The sequence below is a fragment of the Pogoniulus pusillus genome, chromosome 39 (genome assembly GCF_015220805.1).
Source record: "Pogoniulus pusillus isolate bPogPus1 chromosome 39, bPogPus1.pri, whole genome shotgun sequence".
In the NCBI taxonomy this organism is placed as follows: Eukaryota; Metazoa; Chordata; class Aves; order Piciformes; family Lybiidae; genus Pogoniulus; species Pogoniulus pusillus.
Genome location: NC_087302.1, coordinates 5,044,009 through 5,062,633, shown reverse-complemented (window position 1 = coordinate 5,062,633; position 18,625 = coordinate 5,044,009). Strand labels below are relative to the sequence as shown.

The 18,625-nt window shown below is 54.3% G+C and overlaps 1 protein-coding gene across 2 annotated transcripts; it reads right to left on the bottom strand.

Moving 5' to 3' along the window:
- Window positions 1-1,888: 1,888 nt before the first annotated feature.
- LOC135191530 (complement component receptor 1-like protein) lies at window positions 1,889-14,161 on the bottom strand. Of its 2 annotated transcripts, XM_064173888.1 has the most exons (12): window positions 13,856-14,161; window positions 13,524-13,706; window positions 11,398-11,494; window positions 9,711-9,793; window positions 8,802-8,993; window positions 7,625-7,807; window positions 6,528-6,713; window positions 6,306-6,399; window positions 5,698-5,783; window positions 5,202-5,396; window positions 4,080-4,103; window positions 1,889-3,187 (listed from the first exon to the last, which is right to left on the bottom strand). In XM_064173888.1, exons 1-12 carry the CDS (start codon window positions 13,917-13,919, stop codon window positions 3,144-3,146), a joined length of 1,431 nt encoding a protein of 476 aa, XP_064029958.1. In that variant the 5' UTR covers window positions 13,920-14,161; the 3' UTR covers window positions 1,889-3,143. The 2 variants fall into 2 exon arrangements, with proteins under 2 accessions (XP_064029958.1, XP_064029959.1); XM_064173889.1 differs by lacking the exon at window positions 5,202-5,396.
- Window positions 14,162-18,625: the final 4,464 nt, after the last annotated feature.

Here is an 18,625-nt window from a genome sequence, read left to right as displayed (position 1 = left end):
AGGCCAGGTTGGATGAGGTGGGAGGTGTCCTTGCCCACAGCAGGGTGGCTGGAACTAAATGATCTTCAAGGACCCTTCCAATCCAAATCATTATAATAGAATCACAGAATCAGGCAGGGTTGGAAGGGACCACAAGGAGCAGCCAGTTCCAACCCCCCTGCCGTGCCCAGGGACACCCTACCCTAGAGCAGGCTGCACACAGCCTCAGCCAGCCTGGCCTCAAACACCTCCAGCCATGGGGCCTCAACCCCCTCCCTGGGCAACCCATTCCAGCCTCTCACCACTCTCCTGCTCAACAACTTCCTCCTCACCTCCAGCCTCACTCTCCCCACCTCCAGCTTTGATCCATTCCCCCCACTCCTGGCACTCCCTGGCAGCCTCCAAAGTCCCTCCCCAGCTTTTTTGTAGCCCCCTTCAGATCCTGGCAGGCCACAAGAAGGTCACCTGGGAGCCTCCTCTGCTCCAGCCTGCACAGCCCCAACTCTTTCAGTCTGTGCTCACAGCAGAGCTGCTGCAGCCTCTGAGCCTCCTCCTGGCCCTGCTCTGGACACTCTCCAGCATCTCCACAGCCCTCTTGTCCCAGGGGCTCCAGAGCTGGATGCAGTACTCCAGGTGGGGTCTCAGCAGAGCACAGTAGAGGGGGAGAATCCCCTCCCTGGCCCTGCTGGCCACACTAATAATCCATGAATTGGATCTAATAATCTATGGACAGGATCAGCTCCAGAGGTCCTTTCCAACCCCAACTGTTCTCTGATGGTAGAACTCAATTACAAACACAGCAGCTAAGTCTCTCATCTACCTTCAACACTGCCTTTTGCTGACCATACCCACAAGCTATGTCCCAGCACTCACAGCTCCTTCCAGCTGGCTGCAGGGAGATCATTTCAAGTTGATCCCTAAATCAACTGTTAAATCCTTTGTGAAAACCACTCTGGACTCTACAGTAGGAAGAGCTGTGCTGGGATGAAAGTCACAAAGCAGGTCACAAGGTGAAGTGATGAAGCTTCACCTCTGGGTTCACTTCAACTGGTCACTTCTGTGGCTGATGGCAAGAGAGAAACAAATCTTCACAGCAACCTGCTTGTTCTGCAGTCTGGCTTCCCAAAACAGGCCCTCAGGGTGCCCCAGGGACAGCAGAACAGGAACAAGCTCTGCTAGGAAGGGAGAACTTTGTGGGTCTGCCTGGAAGAAGAGCAGGTAGAAATGTCCCTTTGTGGTTCTGACTCCCATGAGATGCAGGTTCCTGTTAGCAGGAAAGCTCTGCTGAAAATGCAGAAACAAAAGGGTCTGCAGTGGACACATTTCAAACACTTCTCCTTCCCAGCCATGCATCATGAGGAGCTCAGATGGGAGCAGACAAAACCCTAACCCTCAAAGCCCTGATTTACCAGCAGCTAAAAGTCCCAAGTGTCTTCAGCTGGCTTCAGGCTTCACAATTTTCAATCCCATCACAGTTTGGTTTCCCTCATAAACAGGAAAGCTTCAAATCTTCATTGATTTTGATGCTACAAGATCTCCCTAATTCAGTCAGCATTTAGTGAGGCTGAGTTAAAACCAGCACCAACACCAAACAGTTAACATCAACAACCAGTTAACACCAACACCAACCACCAGTTAACACCAACAGCTAGTTAACACCAACAACCAGCTAACACCACCAACCAGCTAACACCACCACCACAGGGTGGGCTTTCTAGCAGCCAGACAAACCAAGGGCAGGTCTGCCTGGGTCTTTAGACATGATGAGTGAGGTCTCATCATCCACCTTGCCCTCATGGCAGTGCCAAAGTCTGACTTGAGTTGGGCACCGCAGGTTTCTTTGCTCACCTCTACCCACCCCTCAACAGAATGATCAGGTGAGACAGGATGAAAACACACCACACACAGAGCAGATTTGTGTCCTCCTTGGAGGGGTAAATTAAGACTTTGGCTTGATGAGCATTTGCCCTTACTTTGAGTGCAGCATCTGAGCAAGGAGCAGAGCAAGAGCCCCAAAGCCTCTCCAATATCACAGCAGACCTGAGGTATCCTGGGGCTGAGCTCACACCCAGCCAACCCGTTGTGGGGGCCAGCATGGTCTCCAGGTGTACAGCACCACCTGGAAGAGCCTTTGAAGCCCAAATCCAGACAGCAGTCCCTTGCCTCAGTCACTCCAAGCAGCTGCATTTGAGCCGAAAGTGCAAAGCTTCACAGGCAGCAACGTTCGGATGCTTGGTGGCATCTGCCAGGACACCTGCAAGTGGGATTGGACAGCACCTGCCTGGAGATGAGCTCCACTGCACCCTGAGCACCCACTCAAATGGGTTCCTCCTGGGGCTTTGGGCTTGCCAAAAGCTTCAGCACTTCAAGAGAAGCATCAAGGCACTGCAGGGACAGGAAGGATGTTTCAGCAGGGTGCTTGCTGCAGAGCTCCGATGCGATACAGAGATAGTGGCAGAGCAGAGGCCTTCAGCTGCAGCTTACCACTGGCCTTAGAGCAGGCAGCAGGAGGCAGAATAACACCAACACTTCTTTGTCATGTGGCAGTTCAATTATTTTCTCTCTGCTAAAGTGCACTGCTGCAGGGACAAGGCTCAGGCTCACCCTGAAGCAGCATTTGCAGCTTTGTTTTCACATCAGTGTTTCCAGTGCTTTCACTACCAGACTCACCCTCCCCTCCCTCCCCATTTCTATCAACCTTTTGATCACTCAGACAAAGACATTCACCATTAATCCTCTCCACAGCACTTTCCATCTCAACACATTCAAGAATGCCCTGAATCCTGATCAGATCCAGGCACAAGGTGGCTTTAGTGGGGCTGAGAAACTGGAGGTGCCCCCCCAAGAGCAGAATTTTCTTGAGCCAACTTTTGTTTGTCTTTGGCACTGTTGTGATGGGGATAACTGCTCCTGATTTCTGTAGAGCATTCTCAGCTGGGTGGTGGAGACCTCCCAGCCCAGTCCTGTGCATGAGCTGCTGTGTGCAATGCAGTGCAGCCAAAAGTGCCAAGTGCTTGCTGGGATGCAGCTGGGAGCAGCAGAGCTTTGTCATCCAAGGTCTCTTCTTGGCCAGTTTCACAGGAGGGAGCAGGAGAGCATGGGCACAAGTGTCATCGAGTCCAACATGCCTGGAGGTGCCCTCCAGGCTGTGTCCATTCCTTCATTTAGACATTCATAATCAGCATTGCCAGGAGGAGAGGGAAGATTCCTACAAGGGACAAATTAGAAGCTTCAGCCAGAATTGTTTTGGCTTGGAAAAGGCCTCTAAGGTCATCCAGTCCAACCACCCACCCAGCACCACCCTGGCCACTAAACCATGTCCCCAGCTGCCATGTCCACGTTTTCTGAACCCCTCCAGGGATGGGGACTCCACCACCTCCCTGGGCAGTCTGTGCCAATGCCTGACCACTCTTTTAGTGCAGATTTTTTTTCCCCCATAATATCCAATTTAAACCTCCCCTGGTCCAACTCGAGGCCATTTCCTCTCGTCCTATCACTCAGTAGTAGATCCTCAACTATCTTTTCCCTCCCTGGTCCTCTTTACCTTTCCTCCCCCTTTTCACAGCATGATCTTAAAGCAACAACAGCACAAATATGATCTGGGTCATATCTGGAGCCTATTTCAAGCAGAAGACAGAGGAGGCAACACCATAAAGGCAGATAAGAGCACACTTGTGGGGCACAAGGAATAGATGTCACTTAGAATCATAAAATCAGCCAGAGTTGGAAGGGACCACAAGGATCATCCAGTTTCAAACCCCCTGCCATGGGCAGGGACACCTCACAGCAGATCAGGCTGTCCACAGCCTCATCCAGCCTGGCCTTGAACACCTCCAGGGATGAGGCTTCCACCACCTTCCTGGACAACCCCTTCCAGGCTCTCACCATCCTCATGCTGAAGAACTTCTTCCTAACATCCAGTCTGAATCTCCCCATTTCCAGCTTTGTTCCATTCCCCCCACTCCTATCCCTACCTGACAGCTTCAAAAGTCCCTCCCCAGCTTTCTTGTAGTCTCCCTTGAGATACTGCAAGGCCACAATAAGGTCACCTGGGAGCCTTCTCCTCCCCAGACTGAACAGCCCCAACTCCCTCCACTTACCAGCAATGATGATGTTTGCACCACCTGGAAAGGAAGGAAGCCAAAATGTGAGGCCCAGCAGAGAAGTTCATCAAACTCACAACAGAAGCAGCTCATATCAGAGCTGGCAACATGAAGAGAGTGAGAACCCTGCACAACAGAGCAGATCATGCTGGCAACATGAAGAGAGTGAGAACCCTGCACAACAGAGCAGATCATGCTGGCAACATGAAGAGAGTGAGGACCCTGCACAACAGAGCAGATCATGCTGGCAACATGAAGAGAGTGAGAACCCTGCACAACAGAGCAGATCATGCTGGCAACATGAAGAGAGTGAGAACCCTGCACAACAGAGCAGATCATGCTGGCAACATGAAGAGAGTGAGAACCCTGCACAACAGAGCAGATCATGCTGGCAACATGAAGAGAGTGAGAATCCTTCACAGCCCAACTCCAGAGCCTCATTACAAGCCAGATGCATCGACCTGGATGCATTGCCACCAGCCTGCAGGTTCATGTTGCAACCTAATTCTGCTCTCTTGGCACTAGATTTGAACTGAAGCTGCCCCAGGAAGTAGCAATAGTTTAATCCCTAGCAGTATTACCATGGAATCACAGCACTGGTTTGGTTGGAAAAGTCCTCTAAGGCCATCCAGTCCAAGCATCAACACCATGGCTGCTAAACCATGGCCAATTTCTGCCCTTCCCTTGCTCCTTCCACTTTGTCAACACTTCTGAACTACCACAGAATCACTGAGGCTGGAGGAGACCTCTGGGATCACCCATTCCAACCAGCAACCCAACACCACCATGGCCACTAAAGCATGCTCCCAAGTGCTATGTCCTTCAGGGGTGGTGACTCCACCACCTCCAGTGCCAACCCCACCTCACTGCAGCCTCCTTTCAGGGAGCTGTAGGAAGCAATGAGGTCTCCCCTCAGCCTCCAGCCTGAACAAGCCAATTGCCCTCAGCTGCTCCTCTCCTGACCTCTTCTCCACACCCTCCACCAGATTTGTTGCCCTTCTAATCCTTCTGATTTGAGCATTGCCAGAGGAAGGGTTAAAAAAAAGGCATTATCAAGACAGAGAGGAGGCAGCAAGACAGCCCCAGGAGATGATAAACAGACAGACAGACAGACATCACCTTTGCATTCAGGAGCAGGCCTGCTCCAGCCTCTCTGGGATGCATCTCCTGCAAGGCACTGCAGAAAGGCTGTTCCAGCAAGGGTGAAGCCTTCCTTGCACTTATAAGCTACCACGGAGCCATGGAGAAAGGCTGTGCCCTTTGTGCCATTGTGCAGCCCATTGGCAATGCTGGGAGGCTCTTCACAGTGCTGGCCTAAGGGAGGGACAGCAGCAAGAGTGTCTGAGTGCTCCTTCTGACTGAGAAGGCCAAGAGGGGTGTGGGGAGAAGGGGGTGCAGCCAAAGTTCATGCAACTAGCAGCAGCTGAAACTGCTCTGAGTTCCACCACCTCCCTGGGCAGCCTGTTGGACAAGAAAACTGAACCTGGGGTCTCACAGCACTGACACCCTGAGCACAGCACAAGTGCAAGCAGCCCAAGCCCATCATAAAGGCAGCTACACCAGCACAGCTCCAGCTCTTATCTTCATGTCTCTCTGCAGGGTTTTCCCCTCTTACCTTTACAGGATGGAGGTTCTGGCTCCCAATCCACTCCACTTCCTGACACCACACATTTGGCAGAAGATGAACCCTCTAACTGGTACCTGAGGCAAGAGAAGAAGACATCCCAAAAAGGTTCCTTCCTTTGCTCTCTACCACTGCATGCTGGCAACCAGATGTCCCTGCTGTGACATGGGACCTGGCCACATCAAAGCCAGCAAATCAGGGCACTAAAGAGAGATGAACTGAAGCAGGTGGCTGAGTGACCAAGCCCATGTGTGTTCCACCTGCTCACCTCACTGAGGACCTAACAGTTTCACTGGGGACTTGCACTGGGAAACCCTCTTCACACTGAGGGTGCTGGAGCAGGCTGCCCAGAGAGGTTGTGGAGTCTCCTTGTCTGGAGAGGTCCCAACCCACCCTGGGCCACTGTGATCCTGGGCAAGCTGCTGTGGGTGCCCTGCTTTAGCAAGGGGGTTGGACTGGATGATCCCCAGAGGTCCCTTCCAACCCCTACCATGCTGGGATTCTGTGAAACCAGGGAGGGAATGGGGGTGGATGTTACCACCTGTGACCTGTGTCCTCTGCCCCCCAAGTTGGTCACTTTGAAGCAGTGATCCACTCACCCAGGATGACAGCTGAACATCACCACTGACTCAAAGAGGAACTTGCTGCCAGTCACGTCCCCATGGGCTATGGTGGGAGCAACACAGCTCTGTCCTAGAGGGATGCAAAGCAGCACAGGAATGACTTCAAAGCCAGAGGTAAGCATCACCCAGATTTGAGAGCAACCCCTCAGGTGCAGATCACTCAGGCAGCCAAGACAGGACAGGGATGGAGCTACTCACGTGTACAGAAGTCTGTGTCTGCAGACCAGGATGCATCATCCTGACAGGTGACATCAGGGGACTTCCCACTTGCTGCAGCATAGCCTGGGTTACACTGATACCTCAGCACAGTTCCAGCAGGAAAGCTCTCACCTACAGCCACCGGCAGCTGGGCGAAGGGGAAGTGTGGAGCAGGACCACAGTAGACTAACAATTGGAGACCACAGCAAGGTTGGTTAGAGGAGAGCAGCCAAAGGGGGCTGAGTAACATCAGCAAACAGTGTGTTTTGCAGCACACAACACTTCACCCTGCTTGGGTCTGGGAGAGAGTCTGCATTCAACCCAGTTAGTAAACAGCAGCACATCTCACACCTCATCACAGACTCACTTTGGCTGGAAATGCCTCTAAGAGCATCCAGTCCAACCAGCAACCCAACACCACCATGCCCACTGAAGCATGTCCCCAAGTGCCATACCCACGAGTTTCTTGGAACCCCTCCAGGGATGGGGACTCCACCACCTCCCTGTTCCAATCCCTGACCACTCTTGCAGCAAAGAAATCTTTCCTGATACCCAACCTAAGCCTCTCCTGGTGCAACTTGAGGCCACTTCCTCTCGTTCTGTCACCTGGCAGAAAGAATCCACTCCCACCTCATTCTAACCTCCTCTCAGGGAGTTGTGGGGAGCAATGAGGTCTCCCTTCAGCCTCTTCACCAGACTGAACAACCTCAGTTCCTTTACTTAATCAGAGAGAAGACACAGCTGGGGCAGCCTCGGAGATGCTCCCTTGCTGACCACAACCCAACCTGCAACACCTTGACTCAGCAGAGCTCAAGAGCCAAACCTCCCCAGCAGGTCTGGAAGCTGGTGAAGCAAGTCAGGTGTAGGGAGGACCTTTTGTCTCTCAGTGCATTTCTGCCTCAATTGCTGCTCACAAACAAGCAGTTTCAGGTCTAAACAATGACCTGGGCTGGGCTAGCTCGATGAGCCAGCACTCGATGGGCTAGCCCTGTCTGCAAGGCCATGGCTACAAGAGCTCAAGCTCTGGATGCTGACCTACTCAACAGCTCCTTCACCTGCTTCACTGCAGTTGCTGGGGGAAAGAAGCTGGCATTCACCTGGGTCACAGGTTGGCAGAGGTGGATTCCAGTCACTGTTTGCTTCACAAGTGACCAGGCTGCTGCCACGCAGCCGATAGCCAGGGAGACACCCGAAGGTCACTGTGTCTTTGTAGGTGTGCTTGGTGCCAAAGCCAGACAACCTTCTCCCGTTGGGCACCTCTGGGTTCTCACAGCTGACCACTGGACATGAACAGAGCGAGGATATTACAAGGAGGACAAGACCAGCAGCAGCACTGAACTATGTGAGAAGCTCACAAAGAGCTCTGGGCTGCCCTCTGAGCTCTGGACTCACTCTGGGCTGCCCCCTGAGCTCTGGACTCACTCTGGGCTGCCCCCTGAGCTCTGGACTCACTCTGGGCTGCCCCCTGAGCTCTGGACTCACTCTGGGCTGCTTCCTGAGCTCTGGACTCACTCTGGGCTGCCCCCTGAGCTCCGGATTCACTCTGGGATGTCTTCTGAGCTCTGGATTCACTTTGGACTGCCTCCTGAGCTCCAGATTCACTCTGGGCTGTCCCCTGAGCTCCAGATTCACTCTGGGCTGTCCCCTGAGCTCTGGACTCACTCTGGGCTGTCCTCTGAGCTCTGGAACACCTCCAAGGATGGTGACTCCTTCACCTCCCTGGGCAGCCTGTTCCAATGCCTGACTACTCAGGGAATAAATTTTTCACAGTGTCCAACCTAAACCTCCTCTAGTGCAACTTGAAGTCATTTCCTCTTCTATCACTTGTTACTGGGGAAAAGAGCCCAACCCCCACCTGTCTCCAACCTCCTTTCAGGGAGCTGCAGAGAGCCAGAAGGTCTCCCCTCAGCCTTCTCTTCTCCAGACTAAACACCCCCAGCTCCCTCAGTCTGCTCTTCCCCAGCCCTGCTCTCCAGACCCTTTCTCAGCTTTGTTGCCCTCCTCTGGAGCTGCTCCAGCCCCTCCATGTCCTTCTTGGAGTGAAGGCCCCAAAACTGAAGCCAGGACTCAAGCTGCAGCCTCACCAGTGCCCAGTACAGGGGCACAATCACATCCCTACTTCTGCTGGCCACACTATTGCTGGTCCAGGCCAGGATGCTGTTGGCCTTCCTGGCCACACACTGGCTCACGTTCAGCTGGCTGTCCAGCAGCATCCCTAGAATCAGGGGAGGGATGAGAAACAAAGTCAAAAGAATAAGGAGAGGAAGCCTTTACCTTTGCATTCAGGGACTGAACCACTCCACACTCCCTCATGGTTCTCATCTGCCAAGCACTGAATTGTGGCATCTCCAATGAGAGCAAAATCTTTGTTGCAGCTGTAGGTTGCAGTCATGCCAAAGGTGAAGTCTCTGTCCCCATCAGTGACCTGCCCATTCTCTATCTCAGGAGGTGGGAAACAGGGAATAACTGCATGGCAAAACAACAGCAAGAACATCTGCATTGAATCATAGTGTGGTAAGGGTTGAAAGGGACCTCTGGAGATCATCCCTCAGCAACCTCTCTACTAAAGCAGGGCACCCACAGCAGCTTGCCCAGGATCACAATGGCCAGGTAGGGTTGGGATCTCTCCAGACAAGGAAACTCCACAACCTCTCTAGGCAGCCTCCTCCAGGGCTCCAGCACCCTCACACCAAACAAGTTTCTCCTCCTGTTTAGGTAGAACTTATGTTCATGTTTGTTCCCAGTACTCCTTGTCCTGTCCCTGGGCACCACTGAAGAAAGCCTGGCCTCTCTCCTTCTGACACCCACCCTTTAAGTAGTGATCAACACTGGTAATTTTTGACTCCTGTTCAGATGGAACCTTCTGGGTTCCAGTTTGTGCCACTTGTCCCTGGGCACCACTGCCACAAGCCCAGCCCCACCCTTTAGCTCTTGCTGAGCATCACTCAGATCCCCTCTGTTGCTGCTCTTCTCCAGGCTCAATACCCCCAGGGCTCTCAGTCTTTTCTCCTCACAGAGGTGCTCCAGGCCCCTCAGCATCCTTGTAACCTCTACTGAACTCTCTCCACTATTTCCCTGTCCCTCTTGAACTGGGGAGCCCAAAGCATCCACCCTGCTGTGCTCCACACTAGCAGATCTGTCGCCATAGTGCTGAGGAAGAGCTGCACACAAAGCATTGCTTACTGGCACAGTATGGAATGTTGTCCCAGGAAACTCCAGTGTCATCAAGCACACAGGTGGCAGTGGACTTCCCAACCAGTCGGTACCTGAGAAAAGGGAAGGTTGAATTTCTTGGCAATGAGGGGGAAGAGGCTCTGAGGCGACCTCGTTGTGGCCTTTCAGTATCTGAAGGGAGCCTATAGAAGAGCTGGGGAGGGATTTTTTAGGCTCTCAGGGAGTGACAGGGCTGGAGGCACTGGAGCAAAGCTGGAGGTGGGGAGCGTCAGATTGGACATAAGGAGGAAGCTCTTCAGCAGGAGAGTGGTGAGAGGCTGGAATGGGCTGCTCAGGGAGGTGGTTGAGGCCCCATGGCTGGAGGTGTTTGAGGCCAGGCTGGCTGAGGCTGTGTGCAGCCTGCTCTAGGGTAGGGTGTCCCTGGCCATGGCAGGGGGGTTGGAACTGGCTGCTCCTTGTGGTCCCTTCCAGCCCTGCCTGATTCTATAATTCAGAAAGTTGCAGTATCTAAAGGCATTCTCTGGAGGAGCTGAACCCTAGGGGGAAAGCAGCCCTCCTATGACACAGAATGGTAGGGATTGGGAGGGACCTCTAGAGATCACCCAGACCAACCCCACCCCTGCTAAAGCAGGGGCACCCACAGCAGCTTGCCCAGGATCACAATGGCCACAGCAGGTTGGAATCTCTGCAGAGAAAGAGACTCCACAACCTCTCTGGGCAGCCTGCTCCAGCGCTCCAGCACCCTCACACCAAACAAGTTTCTCCTCCTGTTTAGGTAGAACTTCTTATGTTCATGTTTGTTCCCAACACCCCTTGTCCTGTCCCTGGGCACCACTGAAGAAAGCCTGGCCTCTCTCCTTCTGACACCCACCCTTTAAGTAATGATCAACATTGGTAAGATCCCCCTCAGTCTTCCCTTCTGCAGGCTGAAAGCCCCAAGTCCCTCAGCCTTTCCTCATAAGACATCTTCTAGTCCTTTAATCATTTCTGCAGTTCCCTGCTCTCCTTGAACTGAATTTTCTCAGCACCTCAACAAAGGCAATACATAGTGCAGCTGGAGGAAAGTTAGGGGATGGATTCAACCAGTTCTGGGGTACCCAAAACAAGAAGAAGAGAAGGTTATAAGCTCACAGGACCATGAACCAGATGCCCTCCCCATCCTGAGTTCACAGGACCATGAACCAGATGCCCTCCCCATCCTGAGTTCACAGGACCATGAACCAGATGCCCTCCCCATCCTGAGTCTGCTCAGCCCCATGCTGTGCAGTGGCAGATCCAAAAAGCAGCTCCTTGTCTGAGCAGAGCTGGGTGACACCAAAGTACCATAACTGCTCCCTTTCCCTCTCATCCCTATCCTGGCATCCCCAGGACCCCACCACCCTCTTCTCCTGAGACCCTTTAGCTAAGATGTGGGGAACCAGACCCATCACACAACAGCAAACCTTGAATTATTAACAGCCACCAAGGGGAAAGGACCAAAACCTGCAAGGTTTGCAATCTGCAGAGACCATGCTCCCAAGAGCAGACAATCTGGTTTGACAGCAAGAACAGGAAAGAGCCTGACCCCCACACCTGCAAACACCTCCCCACCGTGACTCTGTTTGCCAAGGAAACAGCCTTCAGCTATTAAAAGCCTCCTGAGGCTCCCATGGGGGCTGTCACCCAGGCTCAGCTCCACCAAGCAGGCAATGCTTACCCAAGGTTGCATGTGTAGCTTATGGTTGCCCCAAACTGCAGGTTGGTTGTGAAGTTGAAGTTGCCATTCATGAGTTGGGGTGGGCCACAGGACTTCCCTGGAAGGGCAAGTGATCAGCATAAGCTTTGTTTTATGGCATGAGGGTGACCCAGCAGGTGACAGTGCTGGTCAGTGTCATTACAGACTCGTTAACCTTTTGTCAGGCAGCCAAGATCCAGGTCAATGTCTGAGGAACCAGAAGTTACAGAAGTGTGGAAGGGTTTGGGTTGGAACAGACCTTTAAGCTCATCCAGTTCTGACCATTCTCTGTCTCTGCCAATCCTGGGGCTAAACCATGGCCCTCAGCACCACATCTCTGCCTCTTTCTAACACCTCCAGGGATGGGGATTCAACCACCTCCCTGGGCAGCCTGTTTGAGAACCCTTTCAGTCAAGAAGTTTCTTCTCATATCCAATCTAAACCTCCCCTGGTGCAACTTGGAAGCCACTTCCTCCTGCCCTACCACTTGTTCTTTGGAAGAAGGTACTAACCCTTTGCTCCAACCTCTTTCAGGGAGCTGCAGAGAGCCAGAAGGTCCTGCCCTCAGCCTCCTCTTCTCCAGACTAAACACCCCCAGCTCCCTCAGCTGCTCCTCACCAGCCCTGCTCTCCAGACCCTTCACCAGCTTCGTTGTTCTTTCTCTGGACCTGCTCCAGCACTTCAATACCCTTGTAGTGAGGATCCTAAAACTGCAAAAAGCCTGGATGAGGCACTTAGTGCCATGGTCTGCTTGCCTGGACAGGGCTGGCTGCTAGGTTGGACTGGATGAGCTTGCAGCTCTCTTCCAACCTGCTTGATTCTATGAAGCAAAGTGAGGCTTTGCCAGGGCAGAATATAGGAGGGCAACCACTGCCCTGCTCCTGTTGGCCACACTATCTAAAAGCAAACAAAATTAAAGGCAAATAAAACCTTCAAATAAAGCTAAGGACAGATAAGAAAATCCAAAGGGTTTGTGCTTACTGTGCAAGGAGACTGATAAAAGCCTTTAGTGGGCTCAGGGCAGAGGTCTGGATCCATAGGGAAAGGGAACAGTGTGAAGAAGGGGATGGAAAGGGATCCACTGACCACACTAGGGCCAGCAGAGTAGACAAGAGGCTTGTCCTCAGCATGGGGACAAGAGGTTCCCACAGCATGGGGACAAGAGGCTTGCCCTCAGCATGGGGACAAGAGGCTCCCGCAGCATGGGGACAAGAGGCTCCCGCAGCATGGGGACAAGAGGCTCCTGCAGCATGGGGACAAGAGGCTCCCGCAGCATGGGGACAAGAGGCTCCCGCAGCATGGGGACAAGAGGCTCCCGCAGCATGGGGACAAGAGGCTTGTCCTCAGCATGGGGACGAGAGGCTTGTCCTCAGCATGGGGACGAGAGGCTTGCCCTCAGCATGGGGCAAGAGGCTCCTGCAGCATGGGGACAAGAGGCTTGCCCTCAGCATGGGGACAAGAGGCTTGCCCTCAGCATGGGGACAAGAGGCTCCTGCAGCATGGGGACAAGAGGCTCCTGCAGCATGGGGACAAGAGGCTTGCCCTCAGCATGGGGATAAGAGGCTTGTCCTCAGCATGGGGACAAGAGGCTCCCACAGCATGGGGACAAGAGGCTCCTGCAGCATGGGGACGAGAGGCTTGCCCTCAGCATGGGGCAAGAGGCTCCTGCAGCATGGGGGCAAGAGGCTTGTCCTCAGCATGGGGGCAAGAGGCTCCCGCAGGGTTTGTCACAGCGTACCTGGTGGCTGTGTGAATCTCTCACAACATTTACACTGCCAGCAGATGGCAAAGTAATTAAGAAGGACAGAGATCATCTCCCAGAGCTTAACATCTCAAAGTGGAAGGGCTGACCCCGGGAAGGAAGAGTGAGCACGTTCTTAATTGCCTGAGAGCCTCGATGAGGCTCTAAACAACCTGATTCTAGTGTGAGCAGTCCCTATCCATAGCAGGGGAGTTGGAACTAGATTATCCTTATGGTACCTTTCAATCCTGACTGATTCTAAGATGAGCAACTTGGGACCATCCATCCCAACTGCGCAGTACCACAAGCGGGGGCCGGGGGCTACAGAAGGGACCCTCTGCCTCCCTCCCCGAGCCCTTGGACCCACCGATGCAGAAGTCAGGCTGAGCAAGCCAGGTGGAGTTGGCGCAGGTGACCATGGGGAACTTGTCCTTGTCCACCGCGTACCCTGGGCGGCACTTGTACCTCAGCCTGGTGCCCTCGGGGTACGGGGGCTGCGCGGGCGAGGAAGGCTCGGCATAGGCAAACCTCGGAGGCTGCTGGCACTCACCTGCGGGCAGGGGGGGAGAACGGACGGTGATGGATTAGGGGCGGAGAGGTTCTCCTCAACCCATCCCCACCCCGCGGAGACCCAGCCTCACACAGCCCCATCCCCAAGGCCGTGCACCGGCAGCCGCAGGCAGCCCCAGCCCCGCTCACCCCTGGCGCCGGGCAGCGGCAGCAGCAGCAGCAGCAGCACCGCGCAGAGCCGGCGCAGAGCCATGGCTGGGCCTCCTCCCGCCGCCTCTGCCTTTCCCGGGGCCGCTCCCCACGCCAGTCCTTCTCCTGGTCTCTGTGCCAGTCCTTCTCGGGGTCCCGGTCCTAGCTCTTCTGCCGGTGCCGGTCCTTATCCCGGTGCCGGCCGTGCTCCCAGCGGCGCGGCGCTTCCTCCTGCCGCTGCCGGTGCCGGTGCCGGTGCCGCTCCCCGCGGCGCTCCCGGAGCGATGCGCAGCGCAGGGCGCAGCCCTTTCCGGGGCCGGGCCAGCCCCGGCTGAGGTCAGCGGGGCGGCGAGGCTGCGCTTGGAGCTCTCCAGGCGAGCCTGGGCTTTGCCGAGCTGGGTCGAATGCGAACGGAGGCGTTTAACAACCGAGGAGCGGCGGTACCGAGCAGCTGCCGCTGGGTTCGGTGCTCTCTCTCCCCCCCGCTTCCTCCGCAGCAGCGTGGGGCTGAGCTCGGGTGGTGCGGGGAGAGTTTAAGCGAGGGTAAATAACCAACCCGCGCCCCGGCTGACCCTGAGCGGTTCGTAAGCAGCGGGGAGTGGCTGCGTGATCTTTGCTCTCCCGCGGTCCGTCCCATCCCCTTACCTTTGCTCCTCGGTCCAGGCTTTCCCCTGAAGAGCGCTTGGACTTCCCTGCACCTCTCCTTCCACGTCAGCAAGGTGAGGCTTGGGGGTACCACTGGCCCCCGCTGCCTCTGGACCCGTGTCTAAAGGGATGATGGAAAGGGCAGAGTGAAGGATGGCAGCAGGACACGGCACGGCTCAGCTGCTTGGGTGGCTGCTGCCTTTTCCTCTCCTCAAAGAGAAGAATCATGAAAGGCACTGGGTTGGAAAGGACCTCTGGAGGTCACAGGATCACAGGATATTGTGGATTGGAAGGGATCCAAAGAGACCATCCAGTCCAATCCCCCCTGCCACAGCAGGACCACACAATCTAGCTCAGGGCACTCAGGAACACATCCAGACAGGCCTGGAAAGGCTCCACAGAAGGAGACTCCACAACCTTTCTGGGGAGCCTGTGCCAGGGCTCTGGGACCCTTCCAGGCAAGAAGTTGCCCCTTGTGCTGAGCTGTAACCTCCTGTGCTGCAGCTTCCATCCACTGCTGCTTGTCCTATCCCAGGGAGCAGTGAGCAGAGCCTGTCCCCCCTGCTGACCCCCAGCCCTCAGATGTTGATAAACATTGATCAAATCCCCTCTGAGTCTTCACTTCTCCAGACTAAGCAGCCCCAGGGCCCTCAGCCTCTCCTCCTCAGGCAGTGCTCCTGTCCCCTCATCATCCCCATAGCCCTCTGCTGGACTCGCTCCAGCAGAACCCATTTGTCCTCCCCATTTGCTTGTGTTGCCTGTGAGGACAAGAGCTGCATCTTCATCAGTGCCTCCATCCCTCTATGAGAGCATCTGATCCAGGGAGCACAGCCAAGCCCAGCCTGGGGGCACCAATTCCCTGCCAGAACCCTCCCCAAAACCATCTTCAAACATCCCCTACCCATCCCTAGGATGTGAAGAGAGGTTTTTCTGCAGGAGAGGAGAGGACTTTGCTGCAGCCCAAGGGGTGGACTCTCTCCAGCAGACCCCTGTCCTCTACTCCACCCCCCTGCAGTCAGCAGGGACATCCCCAACTAGATCAGTTGCTCAGAAGCGCATCAAGCCTGACTTTAGGTGCAATATGAGGATGGCATCCAGCAGCACAAGCCTGTGGGAAGATGCTGTGTCCAAGCTCAACAGCAAACACAACAGCAGCATCAGAAAACTAAGCTGCAGCTCCCTGTCCTGCCCAGAGCACTGCCTCTCTGCTGCCAGAACACCAACAATCCCAGCAGGCAGGGGCTGGAAGGGACCTCAGGGAATCATCTACTCCAACCCTCCTGCTAGAGCAGGATCACTTAGAGTGAATTAATAAAGCAAAGCAGAAAAGTTAAAGCCTCTGCATTATCACAATTAATTGTGTCTCCATGCCAAGACATAACGAGGAGCCCAAGCCAGCAAACACCAAGCTGGGAGCACTCAGGGTCATAGAATCATAGAAGCAACCAGGTTGGAAGAGACCTCCAAGATGATCCAGTCCAACCTATCACCCCCTGAGGTCCTTTGCTGGAGCTGCCAGCTGGGGGTTGGGTGAAGTGTAGGACCAGTGCAGCAGTACTTATTTAACACAAAGTGCTGCCTTGGTGGGGGATGCAGTGAGGAAAGTGCAGTTGTGTTGCAGTACAGGTGCACATTCATGGCTTCAGTAATTGCCAGGCTGATGGAACTCACTTCTTTTCTCACACCAGGACAGATTTCCAGTGTGGTTTTTGGCTTGCTTTTAGCACCAGACCCAAAGTGTCTCTTGTATAGCTGCCACTTAATTTGTTTTCCCTCTTCCTGCCTGCCCTCTCTGTCACTTGCTGAGTGAGAATCCATCTCTGTGACTGAAACAGCTGACCAAATGTCACTAAGTACTGGAGTACTGTGTCCAGTTTTGGAGCCCCTGGGACAAGAGGGATGTGGATGTGCTGGAGTGTGTCCAGGGAAGGGCCACGAGGATGAGCAGAGGGCTGGAGCTGCTCTGCTGTGAGGAGAGACTGAAAGAGTTGGGGCTGTGCAGTCTGGAGAGGAGAAGGCTCCCAGGTGACCTTCTTGTGGCCTGCAAGGATCTGAAGGGGGCTACAAGAAAGCTGGGGAAGGACTTTTGAGGCTGTCAGGGAGTGATAGGACTGGGGGCAACAGAACAAAGCTGGAAATGGGGAGATTCAGACTGGATGTTAGGAAGAAGTTCTTTAGTGTGAGAGTGGGGAGAGACTGGAATGGGTTGCCCAGAGAGGAGGTGGAAGCCTCGTCACTGGAGGTGTTTTAGGCCAGGCTGGATGAGGCTCTGCACAGCCTGCTCTAGTATGAGGTATCCCTGCCCATGGCAGGGGGTTTGGAGCTGGCTGATCCTTGTGGTCTCTTCCAACCCTGACTGCTTCTATGATTCTACTTGGGCTGAGCCAATGGACGGTCACACAGAGCACACACCTTCCTGCCCCCACCCTGGGGTGGAAATGGGCTCTGCTCCAGCATCACTTGTGTCATCAGGATTCTCAGGAAAGGCTGGGCATGCAATGGAAAACAGAACAACCCCAGCAGCAATTACCTGAGCATTGCAATTAAGCTGACAGCAGCCAGCAAAGAATGAGGCTGCAAACTCATTCCAAGAGCTTTGTATCCACCTACAGCTCCCTGAAGGGAGGTCGCAGTGAGGTAGGGGTTAGTCTCTTCTCCCCTCACTGTTAAGGAAGGGTTTGAACCTGGGTTAGAGGTGAATTTTAATGGGCCTTGTTTAGTCTCATCCCCTTGGCCTCTGCCCACCCATCCAGCCTGGCCAGGTCCCTCTGCAGGGCTCTCCTACCCTCCCAACAGCTCTACAGCTGCTCCTAGCTTGGTGTCACCTGCAAACTTACTGCTGCTGGACTCAATCATAAGTGGAAGAAAATCCAGTCCCAGCCCCATGGTGACCTTCCACGAGGTGATGATGCAGGAAGCTTTTGCTGCTTGCCTAGCTCAGATGGAGCAGGTTGTCTGAGAAGATCCACAGACAGAAGGCAAATCCTCTGTGGCTCTCAGGAGGTGATTGCTGTGGTCAGCCACCTGGGCAAAGCAGGGTCCAGGTTTGTGGGCTGGAGCAGTCTGATGGGTGCTGTGTGTAGCAAAGGAGTCAGCCCTCGGGCTGGAGCTGCAAGCAGCAGGTCCCAGGGGAGCAACTCCTTGCTAGGTCGTTGCTGGGGCATTGCCTAGACTCAGCCAGAGTCAAATGGACTCAGGTTTGGCTGAGCTCAAGTGAACAACTATATCCCAGCAGCGGGCAGGCAGCTTCAGTGCCTTGGCTCAGGGCAGAAGACAGGCAGGGTCAGGGCTGCCTTTCGTGGGAGAGGCAAGTCCCCAGCTAGGTGTGGTGCAAGGCATGCAAGGCAGACAGGGAGCAGACTAAACGAGGGCAGCAGCAGCCAACAAACAAGTTGGGTTGGTTTTGAGCATTTGGACAAGTGCCTTTGACCAGTAGGAACAGACAGAAACACCTCTGGAGCCAGTCCTAGGGGAATTCACCAAGGAAGGGAGATGCACATGCCCAGCATCCCTGACCTGTGCTTCCCAAAGACAAGGCAGGCTGCAAAACAAGGCCAAATGTGGTGTCTCAGGGACAGAGTGAGGCATGCCAAGGCTTTTGTCTGCATTCCCATGCTTCTTCCACCCGTGAAGAAGAGGAAGGGCAAGGTAGGTATTCAGGTAGGTGTTTAGGACATGTCTTGGATATGTATTTTAGGTATAATTTGGACCTTTCACCACACTCACAGAAGCACAGAACCATGCAAGTGGCAATGCCCCTCAGGAGCACCAAGGCCAACCCAGAGCCCTACTCTGTAATATTCACCTTCAACCATAGCCCCAAGCACCACATCCAAACCACCCTGAAACACAGCCAGGCTGGGGGACTCCACCACCTCCCTGGGCAGCTCATTCCAGCCTCTGACCACTCTTCTCCATGAAAAACTTCCTCCTAATGTCCAATCTAAACCTCCCCAGCCTCAGCTTGAGGCCATCCCCCCTTGCTCTGTTTCCAATTACCTGTCTCAGGAGATAGAAGGAGAGGAAATGGTCTGAAATAGCACCAAGTTTAGGTTGGAGATGAGGAGAAAAATCTCTTTGCTGCAAGAGTGGTCAGGGATTGGAAGAGGCTACCCAAGGAGGTGG